This window comes from Drosophila bipectinata, chromosome 2R (genome assembly GCF_030179905.1).
Source record: "Drosophila bipectinata strain 14024-0381.07 chromosome 2R, DbipHiC1v2, whole genome shotgun sequence".
NCBI lineage: Eukaryota > Metazoa > Arthropoda > Insecta > Diptera > Drosophilidae > Drosophila > Drosophila bipectinata.
This window is the reverse complement of record NC_091737.1, coordinates 15,893,251-15,915,613: the sequence shown is the minus strand read 5'-3', so window position 1 is coordinate 15,915,613 and position 22,363 is coordinate 15,893,251. Positions and strand designations below refer to the sequence as shown.

Genomic DNA, 22,363 nt, shown 5'->3' with positions numbered 1-22,363 from the left:
GCCCCGTCCAATCTTCGGATCAATTGTATGTGTGTGAGTGCTTCTGGCCCGGCCAACATGCAGTCAGCCAACGAGGCAAAACCAAACGTTTTCGCGCGCGCAAACCAGTCGCATGCGTTCTCCTCCGTTCCGTCGGACAGTTCAAGTTCAAAAACGGAATTTCTGGATGTGCTCTGTGATGTGCCGGCGTTGATGCCAATATCCGGCAATAGCGTTTCGAGTGTTTTCGCTTGCTAAAAAGAATTCAATAAATTCATTCAAGTTCTTCCCGCCAGTGTTCTGTGTGTATTTTCCGCGATATAAACAAAATTAGCCAAGCAAGTGTCTTGTGTTGTCTTGTTTTGGGGCAGTGAGTATCGTGGCATGTGCTCTTCTCGTTAACCGGTGGTGTATCCTGTTTAAGTGGCATCACTTCCCATCCCAAAACATTAATTTGGGGGCCGAAATGAAGTGGCCGCGTGTGGGGCCTGGAATCGCATAAAAACACGGAAACACGGAAAACACTTTAACGCAAATGTAAGCATAATAAATAATAATTGCAGATTGATGTAAATTTGTTTATCGGCGGTGTCGGAAATGGTAAATTACAAATTTATCAGCCAATCTTTTGTGAAAACCTGCTCGACTTTCCAAAGTTTGCATATTGTATCCTGGCTAACAAAATTATCCAGGAGAATTGATGTCGGTTCCATAATTCAGTGTCCGCCTATCGAAATTTGAATCTGGAAAAAGTCCCTGGGGAAGTCGAACGCGAAACGCATAAAAAATGCTGTTTTCCGGTCCTTGACTGGGCCTAAACTGCAGTTTTTGGCTCGTAAATCGTGCGTGGGGAAAAGCACTTATATGCACTTTCATTTCAATTCAAAATCGAAAAAAAACAGGGCCGTGTCTGGGGTTCTGTTTCTGTTTCCGTTTCGCTGTTGTGCAGTTTATTTTGCTTCCGCTTTCCGTTTGCATATCGACTATTGTTGCTTCTGGGTCTGGCTCCATAAATCCTGAATATGGGTTGGCTATTCTCGAAAGCAGCGCCTGAAAACTGGTCATAGAAATTACCATTTTAATGCAATTTTTGCCTTTGCATGTTGATTGATATCCTGTTGTAATTGTATCGAATTCCAAAGTGGATTATACTACGTCATTTCTATGAATAAATCGGGTTAACTATGTCATCATCCGAACAGTAGTAACTACAATATCTGATGTTATCAAACTGCATAAACGATGCACTTACTCTGTTTCAATTTGTTACAGTTTTTGTTACTCAGCCATAAATGTTTGAGCCCCAACACCAAAATCTTAAGCTCATGGTTTATTCCAGACTTTGGGTACCACCTTTTTCATGCTGCACACTTAGCCACAAGCCAACAATCCCACCAGAAGCAGAACCTTCCAAGTTAATGAAAAACCAGAAAAAGTAAACCAACAAAAACACAGAAGTACAAGACCCAGATCAGGAACAAGAAAAGGCCCTTTAAAATGCACAAAAATTCTGGGACAGAAGAAAAATATGCAAAGGGCAAAGGGTGTTTTGGAGGGCAAGTGCAATGGCTGCGCGTGCCATTTATTTGCCTTTGGCAGCAGGAGTATCCATTCGCCTGGCTTAAATATGCCATTAACAAAAGCTGCAAGATTAGAATAGTTACTCAGAGCTATGTGTATGGAAAATATATGGGGCACCGTTCGCAATCTAAATATAAATGCAGGGCGTGCGTCTGGACACGATCCGTCCATCCATCTAGTCCATTGAATAAGTTTGTTTACAATTAACCGAAGCGACAGCATTAAACAAAAACTATGTCGACGAGCGTATATAAACAAAAGGCCGACGTGCCAAGAAAATTGTATAGAAACATATGTACCGATTTCACGAAAGCTATTTTATTCAGTTGTTGGATTTAAGGTGTCTACAAAATCACCTTGCCAAAATTTCGTTGGCAAAATTTACAAATAAAATGTAAGAAAATAAACAGCGAAAACCAGCGAGTGGGTAAATACATTTTAGCTTTTTCTATTTATTGGCAGCTTATCTGGCAAAAAGTTCAATTAAAAGCAAAGTTTCTACATTACTTAGCCGTAAAAAAATATGTAGTCCTTGTTTAAGGGGAAAGGAACAATGCCTAACGCTTAGATAAGGGTCTTCAATTCCATTAAAACTTCCTCCCCATAAACATGTTTATTACAACATATTTATGTATTTGGGTTACCTATGATTTATGCCCAGCAACGATTTGATATGCATCTTGGCTTCCGCATTCGTTTTTCGCCTTTTGTATTCAGATATATTGGGGGAGTCCTTAACCGCGCCCTCTTATTCCGTTTTTTCCCTCAACCGCCGCGACCACATTGGATCTGTTAAGACGAACTAATTTCACCCGGACGCGGCTAATACATACGAATGACAGTCATTTAATTTCTATGAGTCATAAATTTTTATATTGCGCATACGCCGGGTGTGCAGGATAGAAGCTACAGTATCCTTGGGAGCATCACAGTCGGAGCGCTGAACAATTGCACCTAATTAGGTGAAATGGGATCCAAACTACAGGGCCAAATTGTTTTTAGTTAATCAAGGGAAGGAGCACAGCTTTGAAAGTCGAACTTTAACAAAAACGGAAACTTAAATTGAAATGTAAGATAGTTCCGTTCCAGTTCCTTTGTTTTACTTGAAAAAGTTGGCCCGAGCAAGAGTTGCGTTTGGCCAAACAAGACACGTCGTCAAATGATTTTGTTTGCCTGACACTTCAAGTGCCCAGAATACTTTGGGTGTGAGGTGGTTCGAACAAAACTGTCATCTCGCCACCCCTCCCTTTCTGGGGGCGTGGCAGGGATCATACCAAAGCCAATCACCACAAAACACCCGAGTAATGATACGGAACTTTTCAAGTGACTTTACCCCTCACTTCCGGCCTTCCATTCTTTCCCTTTACTTTCTTTCTTTCAGGTTTTGTTCGTCCTGGTGACAGGACATTGTGGACATTGGCAGCCTGGTTGTTGATTCAAATCACTTATTTGCAAAAATGCCTTGTATCTGCAAATGGCAAATGATTTAATCGACCAAGTTCGATGAATAGAGATAGACACTAGAGAATAGAGTCCACTAGTTTTGGAATGATTATGATCTATTGATTTTTCTGAATGAAATTTCTTGATTAAATCCTATTTCTGCGACTTTATACACTTTTCTGCATTTGGTAGATTGGCTTTCCGACCATGGCCATAACATAAACTACCATTTAGCCGAGTTGGAAGTGCGTCCACCAATATGCAATTAGCATTATTAGGTTTTGCAAAAACACGAAACCGCAACTCTTGCACTTCGCAAAGGTTGACTCTGAATTGTATTCTCCCTAAGGTTTGTCTCCCCAAGCATAGTATCTCAAAGTATGAGTAAGAGTAATGGCATTAAAGAAACCATCCCATTAATTAAATGCTCGCAAAGTGAAATAGACATTTTTAATAATTTCGCCGGAAGCTAGAAGTAGCTCTTGGGGTGGAAAATTTCTGATAACTATCCGCGCTTCGAATTAATTAAATGCCGAGCGACTTTTCTGTTTTTGATACGAAAAGCGTAAGTTGGATTAAGCTCTTAGCTTTTAGGATTTAATTTATCGTTTATGAATTCCTTGAAACATCTACCATTCAATTGGAAGTGATTTTGGGGATGTATTTTAAGATCCAGAACATCCTTAAATATTGGATTAAATTTTAAATTAAAATGTGAAATCTTCTTCAAGAAAGTTAAACCTGTTTTATAAATTAATGTATCTAAATCTGGGGTTAAAATCTCCATAGAATGGCTATCATTAAAATCAACAGACGGAAAATGAATCGCAGGAAAATTATTAAAATTGCATAAGCATTACAGAGTTCTGAGCATTTTTCATGAACAAATAAACGCCCCGCATTCCTCATTTATTTTTACACATTTAATGAGCCCAAGTAGGAGGAGAAGGACCTGGAGGTCCTGTGCACCGTTAGCACCTCATGTAAGCTGTCATGTAATTTAATATGAGGCGCCTCCTCCTGACACCGACACCGATACCGGCAACACCATAACGGGCCGGGATCCGATGGTAGCAAGGACACCCACAGCAACACCCAACCAATTAACTGGGGGCCATTGTGCACAAAATGGCCCGTGACGGGGCAAACTGCCGAAAGCCAGGCCAAAACTGGCAACTGGGAGCCAAGAGGAGTGAGAGACAAATTACAAAATGAAAATGATATACAGTGGGTCGCAGCTTATTTCGACCAGCCCCTTGAAAAAAATTTGAATCAGTATATCTGGTAAACTATATGAGGTATTAAAATAATTCAAATGCAGATTTTTAGTTTTACTTTTCAACAACAAATATATGTTTCTATTTAATTTTTAAGATTTTTTTTACATTTATTAATAATATTTAAAGAAAAATACCGCTGAAAATACCGCCGCAGCTTATTTCAACCAGTCAATTTTCAGCACTGCCATGATCCGTTATTTTCCAAGAAACTTTTTTTTTTTGTTACATCGGCTTACATTTGTTATTTACTAACTAGTTGTGTTGGATTTCATCAACTTTGTGCCTTTTTTTCCGCAATATATCAATTAAATCAAAATGGGACCCCGAACCTCTTTAGAGAAGAGAGAAGATGTGCTCCGTCACTTCAAAAACGGACTTTCTCGCCGGAAAATTGCGGAAATGGTTGCTCTTAGTGACTCTACAGTACAGAGTATTATTTACCGTTTTGTTCGCGAGAACAGAACGCATGACAAGGGCCGAAAAGCCCCAAACAAAATTTTTAATGAGACGGACGAGCGTTATATTGTCCGAAAAATCCGGGAAAACCCTAAACTTTCGGCTCCAAAAGTGGCTGCCCAAGTGGAGACAGAGCTGGGCAAGTCTTGCCACCCAGACACCATCCGACGAGTTCTGCACAGCCAGGGGTTTAATGGTCGAATTGCACGAAAGAAGCCTTTCATTAGTGCAAAAAACCAGAAGGCAAGATTAAAATTCGCCATGGACCATATGAACAAGGACGAAACTTTTTGGCAGTCTGTAATATTCGCAGATGAGTCCAAATTTAATATTTTTGGCTCTGATGGAGCATCTTATGTCTGGCGTAAGCCAAACACAGAGCTCCATAATAAAAACCTAAAGGCGACTGTTAAACATGGCGGTGGCAGCGTCATGGTTTGGGCCTGTATGTCGTCAGCGGGAGTCGGGAAGCTGCATTTTATAGAGTCAACAATGGACAAGACCCAGTACCTCGACGTCTTGAAGAAAAATTTGGTCCAAAGTGCGGAGAAACTGGGAATCCAAGAGCAATTCCGGTTCTACCAAGACAATGACCCGAAACATAAGTCGGGCATTGTGCAGACTTGGCTAATATGGAATTGCCCCCACGTTATGCAACCTCCCGCCCAGTCACCGGATATGAACGTGATTGAAAATCTATGGGCAATATTGGACCAAAATATAAGGAAACGCCAGATAAAAAACAAAAAAGATCTGAAGAACGCTTTGGAGGAGGAGTGGGAAAAAATAACCCCAGATGTAACCAAAAAATTGGTAGATTCCATGCCAAAACGGCTTAAAATGGTTATAGATAATAAGGGGGGGCATACTAAATATTAATTTTGTTGATTTTTTTAATTTAAGTTAGGTTTAAAACATTTTTGACTAGCTGGTTGAAATAAGCTGCGACGCTATTTTTAGTTGTATTTTTCTTTAAATATTATTATTAAATGTATAAAAAATCTTAGAAAATAAATAGAAACATATATTTGTTGTTGAAAAGTAAAACTAAAAATCTGCATTTGAATTATTTTGATACCTTTTTTAGTTCACGAGATATTTAGCTTTGAGTTTTTTTTAGGGTGCTGGTTGAAATAAGCTGCGACCCACTGTATGTGCTGATGTCGGAGGGGCAGGATGGATTGAGGCATAAGTGTGGCATGTCCGTCAGCCAGTCATCCAGTCAGTCAGTCAGTTAGTCGTTTAACAAATTTATATGTCGAGAGGTTTGGCGCCCCTCCACTGGCACATCCTGCCCCAGCTCCCCCCTGGCGTCTGCCAGCTGTTGCTGAATAATGAAGCTGCTCTACGCCCATCAAAGAAATGTCAACAAACTACGAAAACCAAAAAAAAAAAAAAAAAAAGAAGGAAAATTAAAAGCTTTGAGAAAAATGTTGAATTATGCAAATTGATGGCATTTAAATGCTGGTTCGTCTTAGCCAAGAAAACATGCTGGCAATAAAAAAAAAGTCCAGCTAAAAATAAAATTTGAATTAATGGCCGGCAGAAGCGTCAGAGAAAAAAACCAAATTGCCAGCGTGTGAAAAATTGAGTGCAAATCATTTGCTGGCGCCCGAAAGTAGGCCAAGTTTTTTAACAAGGATATAATCTCCCTTTTTGGGGTATATCAGTTATCAGAAATTAAATAACATTAAAGTTCAATTGCTGGTTTTTAAACTTTATGAAACCCTATCTGTTCAATGCCACTGGGGAGTGTTTGAAAAAAACATAAACAGAGTCCCTATCAGATGCCAAAGAGTATTATTTTCCGCACTTTCTGAGAATTTCTTTTGGTTTAATGGGTGTGTACTGCAAATTGTCACCCACAGCAACAAAAGCTTTTGTTCAAGCCGACTTTATGTGTGCGACAACCATTACTCAAGTATATAAATCAAGTGCCGGACACTTCATTTTAACGTGGAGGGGACGTTTTTTATTCCCACACCAGACACGCACCACGGTGCCCCCAAAAAAATAAAATAAATAAACGAAAGAGCCAAATGGGACAGAAAATGGACGCCTTTTAGCGGCCAATTAGTCATTGAAACGGGCATTTTAAAGAGAAGCAAATGAAAAGTTATTAAATGCCTGGCTGCAATCAAAATATAAAGAAAATAGCAATAAAAAGCGTCTGTACAAAACCCATTTATCAAAAATATTAAAACAAATATTGTCCAAATTAAAAAATTAAATTAAAGTCCTGAGCAGTAGTGACTGGAAGCAGTAGCGTGCTTTTGTATTTGGTATACAGACATTAGAAGGGGAATGGTACAAGACCTACATAATCTACATATGCAAATAAAATTGCACAGATGGGTACAAGTACACTTCAACTAAACACGTATAGAGAAAATTATAACTTAAACTTTTATTTCAAAAGAGGTTTTCAGGGATAAGCAAAGCAGGACTAATATTTATAAAAAATCACATAACTTTTCAAAAAACGAACATATCTATTTTTCTCTAAGTGCTCCATATGGCAAAAAGTTGTCAGACAATGCCAATTGCTTTGTTCCCAACTAAAGTTTCATTTAGACATGCTAATGCACTCTAATTGCGACCAACCAACCAAGTGAGCGGAGCCTTTAGGAAACGTACGTTTTCCAACTGCTTATTAAAGGATATGAAAGGTTTTAGTACACAGTAATTTAAAGTTTTTTTGCCGCATTGATTCAAACACTCCCTTTAGCCAAGAGGAGGCCCCTGTTATTACATTTTTTCTGTTGAAGCAAAAATGTTAACACTCTCGAGTCCTTTCGTTAGCAATTTGCTTTTGACAATCGATTTCCGTGGCAGGCGGAAAAATTGTTTCTCGCATATTTTTGGAAGGCAAGCCGCAGGCGAAAGGAATTTCATAAAAATAATGGTGCAGGGCGATTACATAAATAATTTATCTAGATAATGACAATCGAAATTGTTCCGCCATTTCCTTTCGAGCTGATCCCCTTATCGTTTATGGCTTTATTTTAAACCTACTACCCCACTCCGAACATTAAGTGCAAACTGTCGGAGGGATTTTCATAAAAATGGCAAAAAAAAATACATATATACGATGAGAGTCGGTGGAGTGAACTGGCGGACGGAATGAAAAAATTAAATATAACTATGACATTGTATTTTAATGGCTTATGAGAAGCTTAAATTTGATTTTTTATAACCACTCCTTAGTGGTTGCTTTATGTTCGAACATGGTGGCATGCGGAGGACACACACATTTAGCCATAATCCTGTCTGGCATATCGAAGCTTAAGCTTTAAGAGGCAACCGTTTTAAAATGTTGTACAAGAATCTAAATATAGACACGTCTTAGACTTTTGCTCTTAAAATAAATCATTGAAAAGAATATATTTCTTTCATTAAATTTACATAAAAATATAAAAAGGACGAGCAAGCGCCTAAAAGCTGGCAACATGCTATTCAATTACAAGCCGCAAAACAAATGGCCAATCGCAAATCTTCTGGCAAAGCCTATCTCCTATTTTGTCTCCTCTGTTTTTGTGTGTAACGCATAATTCATGGCCAAAATAAAAAAAAGAAAATAAAAATTTTCACTGTCTCCCAAAAACCGGTGTTATTTATTCAAAATATTCGTGTGTGCCTGCGTCTTGCGTTTCCACGAAAAAAAAAAAACAATCTAGAACATTTGCCGACGACTTAACTGCATTTATTATGAGACGCACTGAGCCCCAAAAGACTGAAAGATAATATTCCATTCCCCTGCTAAAACGTGAAAACGTGTGTGTGTTTGCTAAGCGATAACAATTTTTTGGCCAGGGAACCCCATAGTCCCCGCCGATTCTACGGGAGTGCGACGGGTTTTAAGTGGCGTTGTGTCCACAGCTGAACTACTGATAAATTGCATTGATTTATCAAAAGCACTCTTGGATGCCATGTATTCCATAAAAATAACACTTCCAGATTGGATTGGGGATTCTAACGATTGTGAAAGTAGCCTAGAATTAGTTATACCTTTTATTGAAAAAAAAAAATAGAATACTTAATAAACTATGTCTAATAGGTTCCTCCATTTACTGTCTAGAAATTCATATATTTTTTATAGGTAACAATTACAGGGTATCAAAAGGAAAAGTATACTCCCTGGTAACCCCTCAAACATTTGACATCCAGATGGTCACCAGATAAGAGGACCTTTGCCGGCCATTCGTTGTCATAAATCACAACACTTTTCTCTTCAGTTGATACATTTTCCCCCCTTTTTTTACTCAGTTTAAGCCATTTATTGATATAGGCTAACAGGTTTATTTGTCGGTCTGATGTCAGTAAGCCCAAAATATATCAATTCTGGTTCGAATTATGAATGTTTATGACGGCGTTACCCCGAATAAAATGTTCTTTAAACGGAATAATTTATCACTTGGCCTAGTCAATGTCGAAATCCAATTAGCTAAGTGTTGTGCAAATAAACCTGACCGCATCCCCAGATCCATCGTCTCACATTCACTTTTGTGTTAACTTTTTGTTAACAAATTAATTATGTCGAGGAGCAAACAATGCGGACACTGCTGACATTTTAACAGGATCGTCAAGGCTGGGTGGCCGGTTTCCGTTGGAAATATTTCAACAATTTAGCAGCTTTCGCTCGAAGTTACTTAATTAGTTGGCCTTTGTTCTCGAACTTAATTTACATTTCCAATTGCGTTCTTAAAAATCGCAAGGAGCAACTGAAACATCCTCCAAAGGAAGCCATTCCAGTTCTTATAAGAAAAAGAACTCTATTAAACTACATAGCTCAAGAATCTGAGGGAGGTATTTATATGGATTCATGAATAACTAAAGAGTTTTAACATTAAAACACATCTAATTAAGAGGGTTATAAATTCATAATATAATAATTTTCTACACAAAAAAAATTAAAATACATATTAAATGCCAATTAAATATTTGTTTGTCACAATAATTTCCGACCTTTGGTCGTTTTATGTTCTTTCCAATTAGTCGGTAGACAATTAATGTCATAAATTAATTAAAAATCAATTTTCATTATTTTTTTAACAAGGAAAACCATAACAGGCAACGACATTACTTCCACAATTTACTCAACAATGAGAAAAATAAGGGAAATCGTATTAAACTATAGCTATTTACGAGCAGAATAAAAAACTTGGTCTTCTTGCTTACCTGAGTTGGCCAAGACAAAGTTTCAGGAACCTCATCTTCGTTGAAGCTTGTTTTTTCAATTTGTTAAATCGTAATCAAGCTTAATCACTTAAATGGTAGTTGGTGGTAAATTAAATTTAATAAGAAACTCCATAAAATCCTCTTGCCGAGCGGAGAAACTTTCTCCTTAAAAAGTGAACATTTTTGCACTTGCCAGAGAGGCTGGCAACTTTGCGGCATTTGAATAACACTTTTGACTCTGGTTTATGCAAATTGTGTTTATGCATTCATACGGATTTGATTTTTAAGGCATCTGTTTTTACAGTTCCTTCATAATATTTTCGATGGCATCCGCATTTTATGCAGCAGCGGAAAAGCGTTGGAAATCCGGCTGTGGGCTGTCGGTAGATGGGAAATGATTTGGCCGGATGTTTACATTCCACCGAGCTGGAAAGGTGATGCTGGATGACAGACCATTCATATTTTATTACATAAAGGACGGTGGTTGGCGGTGGCGAAAGCGAAAGGACGCACCAAACACACAGTTTTCAATTACGGCGACTTTTCCTTGTCGCCTGACCGAGTCATTGAAGTTTTCTCGGGCGTCAGTTACGTTTTATGAGTCACTGTATACACCCGTACGTATATTTATATGTGCGAGTGCGGTTAATGGCTGGAAATGTAATGACAGGATATGCATTCCTCGGAGTGTCGACGAGCAAGTGACTGCCAAGAAGACCGAGCCGGCATCATCAAGTTGATAAGAAATTCCACGCTAATGTCATAAATCTGTAACATAAAGCCCTTCATTGGGCTTTCCTGATTTTCCTTCCTTTTAAGGGGATTTCTCTTAACACTTTAATGGAAAGTCAGAACCTGTTATATCTGAAGAAACGGAATTCCAAATTAGCAAACGAAAGGGCGAAATTAAACAAATCCCAAAGTGAATGGAACAAGGCTATTTTCAGAAGCGAAATCAAATGTGCATTCTTGATGCAATTACACAGCCAACTTACAATCGGATTTCCTTTTAAAATGCAATTAACCAAATTTGTAACAATTAAAGCACTCTACCATTATCTTTAGTTTTTCCTGATTAAAGTCTTTAATAAAGTCTTTATGAAACGTTCTGTGTTCAAACAAATGAATTCTAGAGTGGCATTCATTTTCAAATGCAAAATAAGCACAAAACTGCTAGCATATTGTATCTATAGAAAATTTTTGATTTTGGGTGGCAGGAGCTTATACTGATATTTAAATTCCCCAAAGGTCTCTCCAAAATTTAATTGGAAGCATTTGTTTGATTTTCCATAAATGTAACCACAAAGGATTTGGCTTCAATTTCCAAAAAACTGACAAAAACGATTGGGTGGACCTTTCCCTTTCCGTGGACAATACGGCCCACTGTGATGGCCATATCTTGGCCAATATCCATCAGATTCTTAAGCGGAGTACCTTAAACGAAAAGTATATCGATTCTCTATCGAGCTGCATCAAAACCTGGCAACAAAATATTTTTCAGATGTTTTGTCAAATTTTCTGGGGGGTCCCCTTCAAAATTTGGAAAATGCATGGGGTGGACAATGTGGCCGCGGGAACGTACCGCGGAAAAATAATTTGAAAATGATTGATTTACAATTTTATTCAAAGCTTTTGATTGTGATGCTTCCGCTCATGTCGCTTGTAAATAGTCTAATGAATTACAAGAATCGGATGAAAATCGGAAAAGGTATGGGCTTGGATTCGGGCAGACATGGATATCTAGGATTTAGGATCAAAGTTTTAATGCAGATCGTATCGGTTAAGGTATTCCGCTCAAGGATCGGATAGATATTGGCTAAAATATGGACTTCGTTTGAAAGTCCGAATTTTACAATGGAAAAATTTAAAAAATCTAGATCTAAATTTTTTTTTAAAAGATATACAACTTTAAGATTGGATGGATTGGAAAATCTATAAGTTCAGCTATATAAACACCATCTTTAAAAATCCTTACAATGCTTACAATGCTATTGGGATGAAGGATCGGAAGGAAACTGAATTTAACAAAGCAATGGTTTTGTATAAATTTAGTATGAATATACTGAAGTTTACAATGAAAATTTACAATATGGCCATTTTCCCAATAAATACAATGAAAAATATTGCATTTTATTTCTGTGGTTTTTACCTTTGTTACCTTGCGTCCAATAAATTAATTTTGGCGTAAAATTTCGGTTTACTTTTGAAAGTAAACACATATGGTGTGCTATTTAATAGCTTTGAAAATATGCATAATATTTTTGATATTGGACAGTAGGAATTTGAAACTAAACAAGAAAGGAAAGTTTACTTCGGACAAAACCGAATATGATATACACTTGCAGTTAAATGACAGTTTATGTTGTAGGATAATATAGGATGGGATATATACTCCAAATATCTCATATAGTTGGCCGTACAAATTTTGAAAAAAGTCCTTTTCCATCTTCAAAACTACCAATGATTAATTTATGATTAATCCGTTACATAGGGCATTAATGGCAGCAATAAGATGTAGTCGAATATAATTGAAAACATGCAACAAAAATTAAAATAAATAAATAAAAAAAAAAAATTTAATTAAGCAATAAAATGTTAAAAATGAAAATTACAACAAAAATACAACACCAAAAACAAAAAACTACAATAACCACAACATACAACAACATAAAAAATTCAAACAACAACAAAAGTAAACAAAAATAAAAAATATTTTTTTTGATTTTTCGGGCCCGCTTAAGTGCAACCTATGAGAATCGAGGAGGAGGGCGATATTTTTTAATTAATTTTTTTTTTTTTATTTTATAAATAGTTTCTAAATTAAAGATTTTTTTAAAATGTAATCATATGCAAAATAACGGTAAAACTTGGCTCTTTATTACCATTTGACTTCCATGCGCTCTTAGAAGTGGGCAATGGAAATAGAGTGTTTTCATTTTCAGATTTATAATTTATATACAAAGGATATGATATATAGTTAAGGATACGTAAGAAAGGAATAAAGGATGTGTAATATCGCATAAAGAAGGATGTGTACATAGTTTGAACTCGATAGCTTTAATACTAAAAGACTAGTTTGCATAGAAACTGACTGACGGACATTCTTATATCGACTCCGACTTATCGGATCCTTAGTTGATCCTGATTAAATATGTAAGTATTTTATAGTGTCGGAAGTGTCTGAACCCCTTTGATCACAGTTATAATACCCTCTGCAAGAGTACAAATCTGTATAAAAATTGAATTTCCCCCAAAAACCATTAAAGCCAAACCCAAAACAAATTGAATCAGGTTTACCAATTACAATGTATATTGTTTTTTCTTTATTTTCTAGCCAGATAAAATTGAATGCAAAAATGCAGCAGCCAACGAGCCGTGAAGGAAATAAATGAATCATGTTGGCTTAAACAGTTTCCATTTAGTTGGGCAAGAAATAACATTAAAGGAGACCAAATCGAGTAAAGTCAGCAGCAGAAGCATCAGAACCCCCTCCCAGAACCCGCACGAATCCCTCGATGATAGCCAAGTTGGTCAGCATGGAAACCGACTTCGACATGGGACGGGACACTTCTGAGGATTCACCACAGCTTCCCTACCCGTACAACATTACGCAGGCTCTCTGGGATCTGGCTGCCACGTCCACCCAGTGGCCTCTCCTGGACTTGGGAGCCGAAAATTCCAGCGAACTGGCTGTGACAGAGACACCCTACGTGCCATACGGTCGCCGTCCGGAAACCTACATTGTTCCCATCCTGTTCGCTCTGATCTTCGTGGTCGGTGTCCTGGGCAATGGCACCCTGATTGTGGTCTTCCTGAGTGTGCGCCAGATGCGGAATGTTCCAAACACGTGAGTGTTCCATCTAACCGGAAAAGTTAACATACCGCTTGGATAATTAGGCATGATGGTGGGTTTTGTTTAATAAAGGGGTACAACTTAGAGTCACGGAATCATTACATAAATGAAGGGTTATGTCTTTTTAACAACACGACAAGGGTATATTCCTTTTAGAGGACAATGTTATTCTATAGAATATTACATTAAATATTCTAGTAAGAAGATTCTATTCTAAATAGCTTTAACGGTCGCTGATTGAACTTAAACAAGATCTTAAAAATATACCTGAATACCCCCGTAATATTTACAGGACATCACCTAGATCTATAACTCCTAGCTTCACAGCAAGTGCCTTTGATTTACGACAAACTTAAATTGAATTTAATTATATGCCTCTTGCCTCTGGCAGCGTGTGCGCCAAATTATGCATGCAAAAGGCAAATGTCACGAGTTGGCCAACAGCGTTGCCTGAGAATTGTCCTACTTGCCTACAGCCCCTCCAGCCCCTTCTAGCCTCCTCCAAATTGCCCTCCAGCCCATCAGTTAATTAAGCGGCATGCCGAGCCGAACGAGGCAGTCAGGCAGGCAACAATGATAATGGTAATGCTGTTACCGCCTTCGTCTCGAAATTTACTCAAAACTCTGCCATTTATACATTGTACTGGCATAAGGACAAAAACACACACAGGCACACCCACACTCTTAAATCGATTGGCAGCTGTTGATGTTTTGTAGGCGAGGAGCGGGAAAATGGCATAACTAATTAGTCATGTTGGGGGAGATTTTTGTAGGAAGACTGCATATATTGTGTGTTTTTGTACATTATGCCATAAATCACTTTATTGTGCCAGGCTTGCAGGCGAGATAAATATAATTTTCCGACAGACAGTAACCTTATGTGACTTCCACAAGCAATAGGTTGCCTACTTTTTGGGGGGAAACCAAAGTAATTCGTTAAAGGCGATGGATTTCCCCGGAAATAAAGAGACTGGAGCCTATGGCATATAAAAAATGGAAGTAATTTAACAGGATATACAATGTATTATTCATAGGATAAAACAAAACACACATTAACTTGGTTATGGTTGACCTTTAACCTTGACAAGCAATTTAATTATGTTGGAAATAAAGATCCGATTGGAAATAGAAAACTTTATTTTTTTAAGGAATTAATTTTATTAAAGCCCAACAATTATCTTCAGTCTTTAACTTTTCCGAACCAATTAAAGTAAATACCCTGAACAGTCAGGTTTCTAGTGGCAACATCTTGACTTTATAAAGTTGTTTATTCTGGTGACACGGGTCTATCATTAAAACGATGGCCTTGGCCAGATGGCAGTTGTCCTCCCCGGCGGTTTGTGGTCAATTAAAACAGTGCCCCGTGTCGGCAGGACCGGAATGAACCATTGCCACTTAAAAAGGAATTGTCACGGCACTAGGATAACAAACATGAAGCCACTTAAATTTTCTAGCGGATGCCAAAGCCATAAGGATGCAGTATGTAAAGCATGAATTTTCCAGGAACGCGATTCTGCATTAAGCTGAGCTCGTGTGTTGGCTTTTAGCAAAAGGCTAACGTGAATGTCAACTGATCAAATTACGCTGAAATTGCATTTGGCGAATGGGGAGAAAGTCAGAGAGTCAGGGCGTTTTAAAAGCCAAGTGGTGCTAGACCAGTAAGCCGGAGACCACGGGACCATAAGACCCTTATCGGCTTTGCCGGGGGGCCACAAAAAACGTAATTTGGTGTTGCATTTCCGACAGCCAGGACGTGGCTAACAAAGTGCCACATGCAGCTTATTTATGGTAAGCGCGGGTCGTGGGGATAAAGGCGAAATTACTATATGAGATCACGGACCGAATTGCCACTGTGCGCTATTTATTAGCCCACTTTCTGCCAACGGCACAGAATGCAAAAATCTTTAAAAAAAAAACATGGAAGACTCCTTGCTTTTGTCTTTTTGCGGCTAGAGACAATATACTTGCCACTTAATAAGGCTTTTGGGAGATAAATCAATTTTAATGGTCATTGTATTGCCCTTAAGTCAGCAGTTGTTGCAAAATTTGCTTAAAAACTTTCCAAAACATAAATCAGCCAAGCGGCGCATTTTTATCACACTTCCAGGACACGTGCTGCTCGAAGAGACGAGCTTTAGAGAGGTCCTTTTTGAGAGTCAGCCTGCTTATCTTAAAAAATGAGACATAAATCTATGTATTTCTTGAGAAGGGTGACTTTAAATTCCCTATAAAAAAATGGCATCTTTCAGCTATATTTTATCACTGGCACTGGCGGATCTTCTGGTTATTGTAACCACAGTGCCCCTGGCATCTACCATCTACACGGTGGAGTCCTGGCCCTGGGGCGGCTTCCTATGCAGTTTGTCGGAATTTATGAAGGATGTATCCATTGGTGTATCGGTGTTTACGCTGACAGCTCTGTCGGGAGATCGATACTTTGCCATTGTGGATCCCCTAAGAAAGTTTCATGCACATGGTAAGAATATTAACTTTAAATAGTTTGAACATGTGATACAAAATACAAATTTTAGGGGGAGGACGTCGAGCTACTAGAATGACTTTGGCCATAGCCGTTTCCATTTGGTTGTTGGCCATACTCTGCGGTATGCCAGCTCTTTTGGGCAGTTACATTAAGGTAAGTTTACTTGAATTTGAAATTATTAGTACAATATATAATTTGTAAACTATCCCTACAGCAACTTATCATCAACGAAAAGTCTATTATTTACTGCTATCCTTATCCAGAAGGTTGGGGTGAAAACTATGCCAAAACCATGGTACTTCTCCACTTCCTGGTTTATTATGCCATTCCCCTGGTGATTATCGCAGTGTTCTACATCCTCATCGCCCTCCACTTGATGTATTCGGCCAGTGTTCCGGGCGAAATCCAGGGAGCTGTACGCCAGGTGAGTCCTCAACCTAACTCGGTTTAAGTTCCCCAAAAGAATTCATAAGTGCGGCAAATTGATATCAATCATTGGACTCAACCTCTCAACCCCCGGAAAAGTAAAGGAAAAAAAAAACCTCCCATAAAAGTGAATTATAAACTTTTCCACAACTATTTTCGCAGCGTGGCTGTGCGAAAAAAACTTTCTCATTCAGTTCGCATGGGGTGGCATAAAATATTCAATATTAACTTGACCGACGCACTAAAACTCCAACTGAATGGGTTGAAAGGTGGAATAAATTGGGCAACTTTTTGGTGGCTTACAAAGCATGTGTTTTCGGGTAGAACGTTCAGTTCTGATGGACTCTATTCAGGGCAAATAATTTATTTAATTTAATGAATTTTCAAGTCATAAAAAAGTAGGACATGTAGAGTACTCTGTCATAATATATTTTCATTTTCAGGCCTTCAACTTTATCATCCTTAACATATGTGGTTTTTTTCAGGTTCGAGCCCGTCGAAAGGTGGCCGTTACAGTTCTGGCCTTTGTTGTAATCTTTGGCATTTGCTTTCTACCCTATCACGTATTTTTCCTATGGTTTTACTTCTGGTGAGTACTCACTCGTGGTCCTTGCCCATGAATTTCCTCTAGCTAGCCATGAATGAATAAATGGAAAGTCAATTTGTCAAGCGGATAAAAAGGGACCTGCCAGCAGCCAAAGGGATGCTCACAAAGGCAAACAGTGCGTATGAGTAATGTTGTTGCCATTTGTTCGACACTTGTTCGCTGAGAATGCAGGACAATCGATTTCCCTGCTGATATCTCCATTATGGGTGCTTTACTCTGACTCCCCCGATGTTTGTACGTATTTTGCTCATGTCCACCTTTTTTCCATCTCTCTCCGGCAGGCCCACCGCCCAGGAAGATTACAATGCCTTTTGGCATGTGCTGCGCATCGTTGCCTACTGCATGTCCTTCGCCAACAGCTGCGCCAATCCTGTTGCCCTCTACTTTGTGAGCGGCGCCTTTCGCAAGCATTTCAATAGGTATTTGTTCGTTCACATCAATCCACCTCCACAGCTACAGAATGACTAAACGATACTCGGTAATCGTCACTCAGTCGACTGTCGCTAAAGAGTCACTAACAAAAATCTGTAGCCCCCGTGTAAGCCAACTGCCAATTTGTAACTCTCTCTTAAAAAAAACTACAAGAAATCATAATATTTTATAACAAATTTAAACAAAAACGACGAAATATTGAGCCAAACATTCAGATGCAATTTCTTCCTATCAAAAATTTAATACAAGAAAGCAAAGCTAACTTCGGGCGGAGCCGAAGTTTATATACCCTTGCAGTTAAAACCGGATATATATCGCAAACATCGGATATAGTTGGCCGATCCTTATGATTACATCATATTAAAACTAATTAACTAAAATAAAAAATCTAAAAAAAGTCCCAAGCTTCTATCTTCAAAAATACGAAAGTTGGTATTTCTACCAAGTACCATTTCCGATAGTTCAGTTATATGGCAGCTATAGGATATAGTCGGCCGATCCTAATGAAATTTGGTAAGTTGGATCAACAGGCCAAAAATATAATCTGTACCAAGTTTCAGCTTTCTATCTTCAAAAACACGAAAGTTGGGTCATTTCCGATCGTTCAGTTATATGGCATCTATAAGATATAGTCGGCCGATCCTTATGAAATTTGGCATGTCGTAATTGTTTGCCAAAAATAGCTCTCGTGTCAAATTTGAACTCTCTAACTCTAAAAACACCAAAGTTATACCATTTCCGATCAATCAGTTATATGGCAGCTATAGGATATAGTCGGCCGATCCCGGCCGTTCCGACTTATATACTGCGTGCAAAGGAAAGAAGGGTGTGTGCAAAGTTTCAAGACGATAGCTTCAAAACTGAGAGACTAGTTCGCGTAGAAACGGACAGACAGACAGACAGACGGACAGACGGACAGACGGACAGACGGACATGCTCATATCAACTCAGGAGGTGATCCTGATCAAGAATATATATACTTTATAGGGTCGGAGATGTCTCCTTCACTGCGTTGCACACTTTTGGACAAAATTATAATACCCTCTGCAAGGGTATAATAAAGTTTACAAAGCCTCTCACTTTCTTTTATGGAACATAAGCAAACATATCATATACAATATATTTTTTTTGTTTCCCTTCTTGTTTGTGCGACTCCTTCCAATCGTTACTCAACTTCAATTGAACCTCACAGAAAAATCAACTGCACAACTTCCTCTATGATATGAGGATACATATATCTGTTCTCGAATTGCAATCTGGAATTGTTTGGTGCTCTCGCTTGAGCTCACAAAATGCAACACAGACACACAAGCACAGGAGAAAAATATTAATCAAAGGGTTTTGTTATAAAAAGGACAATAATAATATTCTTATAAAGTTTTTGTTTGAAGACGTAATACGGGTCGTATGCGTATTGTGTGTGTCATAGAATATTTTGTTACCTAATTTATAATTAAACCTAAATTTAACAAATAACCCTTTTACTATAAAGTTTTCTCTGTGCATACCAATAAACACCCCACTTTTCGACACCTACACGCGAGTTTTATGAAATATTTTGTATGGAACTCTGTGCTTGCTTTTTCCGACAATTGCGATTTTTGTTTGTTTCCTTTTTTTGTTGGCAGATACCTGTTTTGCCGCGGAGCCAGTGGCCGCCGGAAGAAGCGCAGCCAGCACGACACCTTCTGTATGCACCGGGACACCTCGCTGACCAGCACCGCTTCCAAGCGCTACCAGTCCCGCCATTCCTGCTACCAGAGCACCATCCGCAGGTGAGTCTCATTCCGGATGGCATTCTTCTTTCCGAATTGTTCTCGATATTCCATATTTTTTTCCGTCACCCCGGACAGCTGTCGCCTGCAGGAGACGACGATAACTACTCTGCCAAATGGCAGCAATCTGAACGGAGCCCCCATTTCCACCACAGAACTGGCGCTGCCCGTCATGGTCCAGGCCACCGGTCACAATGAGGCGCCGCCGAGCTACGAGTTCTCCTCTTTGAAGGAATTTGGTCAGCAGTCCCGAGCGCACCCACCAAAATTCCAGGAATCCCTATTGAATTGAAGTCACAGAAGCAAAAGGTTTTAAACGGAGCTTACAGGATGTCTATATACAGGCAGCGCAAAATATATAGCACAGTTATCTGGTTTCTTTGATTTGTTAGAAATGGTAGCTGAAAGTAGATAATATACAAAATAGCCAAAGTATAAATACGTCTTTCCTAATTTAATTTGTAAACTTTCTTTAAAAACTCTACTTTCATTCGCAGCTACCTTTATTGAAAACATACATTTAAAAGTCAGACAAAAGCCCATCCAACAAACAGAAGCTAGGATATGTCCTTTGAAAAAACTTTGCCTAAAAGTTTAAGTAACTTGTCTAGAATGTAAATACCCAAAGAAAAAGCATAAAAAGGAAATATGTATTTCGATGTGTTTTCTGTGTGTGTCAAGTAATGTCCTAAAGGTTAAGCATAAATGTAAACTGTGTCTGTTCCAAACTAAAGTATTGCAGCCGTGACACTGCTTTAAGCTAAATACATTTTACGTATAAATATTAAAAAGGATAAGAAACGAAAAATAAAACAATTTTACGTGCTCTGTGTTTTGTGCACAGAAATGGACTCCATTTTATAGCTAATCACGATAACTTTGTAAATACATTTTTATGTGCCAGAATATAGTTGAAAATAAATGTAAATTGTGCGTTAAAAACTTTGTTTCCATGTGTCCGACAGAAAAAAAGCTAGAAAAGTCCCTCGAAGCCACAAAAGCCAAAGGACTTGAAATCAGAGTGACTACAGCTCATGGTAAATTTATGGGGAATTAAATTACAGAGCTTGTGGGCGACTTTAAGAAGAAATGCCAAAGAAAAACTTTCTTCCGGCGTCCGGTCGTGACCTGAAAAAAAGGGAAATCGGATTTTAAAACTCCCCTGCGGTTCCGGGACTCTGCGTGGGACATTTTCCGAGATTAATTGGTTTGGCCACAGGCAGAAAAGGTGAAATTGGAGTCACCGTTTAATCTCGTTCAGTTCAAACAAATTGCTGCGCCGATTTTGATCCTTTTCTGCGACACAGGAGAGTTCTTTGACAGCTGTATTAAAATGGAGTACGGTTTGAATTGAAGTAAGATTGATTCGAAATTGTTTTTGTGAATGGAGTTTTCACCTAAATCTCTTAGTCAAGGTACGAACATATCTTGGGAAAGAGTTATTTCATCGATTTCCTTTCAATGTATAAAAATAAATTATAATCCCCTCCCATTATAAACGTTTGTCTTTCATAATGACATTTTTCACCCCATTTATTCTACGATTTGTCTTTCATCTCGTTTCCGGAATCAATTTCCGGACATTTTCGGGATGATTTTACGGCCTTGAGTGCCAATGAAATGTGCCATCAGCTCAATCAGCTTAAATCGGACGAATATTTACTGAAAGTCTACGCTTTGTGATGTTGTGCGTGGGTCTCCCAAAAGATTCGACAGATACAGAAATTAAATTAACTCATGAAATGTTTGAACGCGTTGGCGTGCGTTGATCTGTCAGTTACGTGCCGCAAGGACTTGCGTTTGCGATTGCGACTCCTTTTTGCATGTCCTGGCGACAGGCGACTATCTTGCGGCTTGGTAACCGGCACTTTTTTTTCCTTCAGACATGGCCTCTGTTCAGACGTTTTCTATTTATTTTCGCATCTTTCGGTTGCTCATTTTTAATAAACCGGCTTTGGGTAGTAGACTCTCTTCCAGCATCTCATCCAGCATTTCAGCGACCACGTCAAGTTGTCATCAAGCCAAGTCGAGTGCTTATCCCGGCTTTATTAACTGTCCAAAGTGTTTGTCGCTCTTCGTCCTGGCCTTCGTCCTTGTGCTCGTCCTACTCCCGCTCCTTTCCAGCTATCTTGACTTGGCCATTTTTTTATTCATATTTTATTTTGTATTATTTTCTTGGTTTTATTGGCTTGGGGTTTCGCATTTCCTTCTTTTTTTCTTATTTGTGGTTTATTTTTAAAATGGTTGAGATACAATTTTACTTTAGTTATGCGGTATTGAGTTTATTTTCTTTATATTTTTCAGCATCCAGATTGTGGTCTAATTAGCAGATTGGGAACTAAATTAACTTATGCTTCAATTATTCGAAAGGATAATTTTAAGGGACCTTTGGTCTGTGCTGAGGTCTGTGTCAAGATTAATTGACAACTTACTTTACTATAGTTGCTAGGGTCATTTGTCAGGATTTAAAAAGTTGATTAATGACATTTGTCATAAGATTTCTATCAGGATCACTGATTCAAGCTTTAAATTTGTCAAAATGGAGATTTCATGGTGAATATTTTTAAAGCTTTTGTTTTCCTTGAAGTATAATAAATTGCTTCGAGTAGCCGCACCCACTTTATTTGTTCAAATTAATAGCCGCCTAAATAGGCTTTTAATTAAACATTTCTTTGCTAAACGGCTATTAATATTAATTTATGTAAGGCACTGGCCAAGTGTTTTGACACTTCAAAGCCACAAAAACAAAGGCCAAGTCGTAATGAGAAGAAGTACACCAACACAGTAATACGCAAACAAAAACAAACACAATGGCAAAGACAAAGAAAAAGAACAACAACACAAACATGGCAATAACAATAACAATAATAA

General features: G+C 38.3%; 1 protein-coding gene across 2 annotated transcripts; it reads left to right on the top strand.

The window, feature by feature from the left end:
* Nucleotides 1-79: 79 nt before the first annotated feature.
* On the top strand, nucleotides 80-20,434 carry CCHa1-R (CCHamide-1 receptor). Of its 2 annotated transcripts, XM_017238520.3 has the most exons (9): nucleotides 301-516; nucleotides 13,252-13,764; nucleotides 16,020-16,246; nucleotides 16,302-16,405; nucleotides 16,467-16,676; nucleotides 17,164-17,267; nucleotides 17,567-17,704; nucleotides 19,346-19,492; nucleotides 19,571-20,434. In XM_017238520.3, the coding sequence occupies exons 2-9, from the start codon at nucleotides 13,433-13,435 to the stop codon at nucleotides 19,782-19,784; spliced, it is 1,476 nt and encodes a 491-aa protein (XP_017094009.2). In that variant the 5' UTR covers nucleotides 301-516; nucleotides 13,252-13,432; the 3' UTR covers nucleotides 19,785-20,434. The 2 variants fall into 2 exon arrangements, 1 of the variants encoding a protein (XP_017094009.2); XR_011442396.1 differs by lacking the exon at nucleotides 19,571-20,434 and having other exon boundaries at nucleotides 80-516; nucleotides 17,567-17,823; nucleotides 19,346-19,478.
* The last annotated feature ends 1,929 nt before the right edge of the window (nucleotides 20,435-22,363 follow it).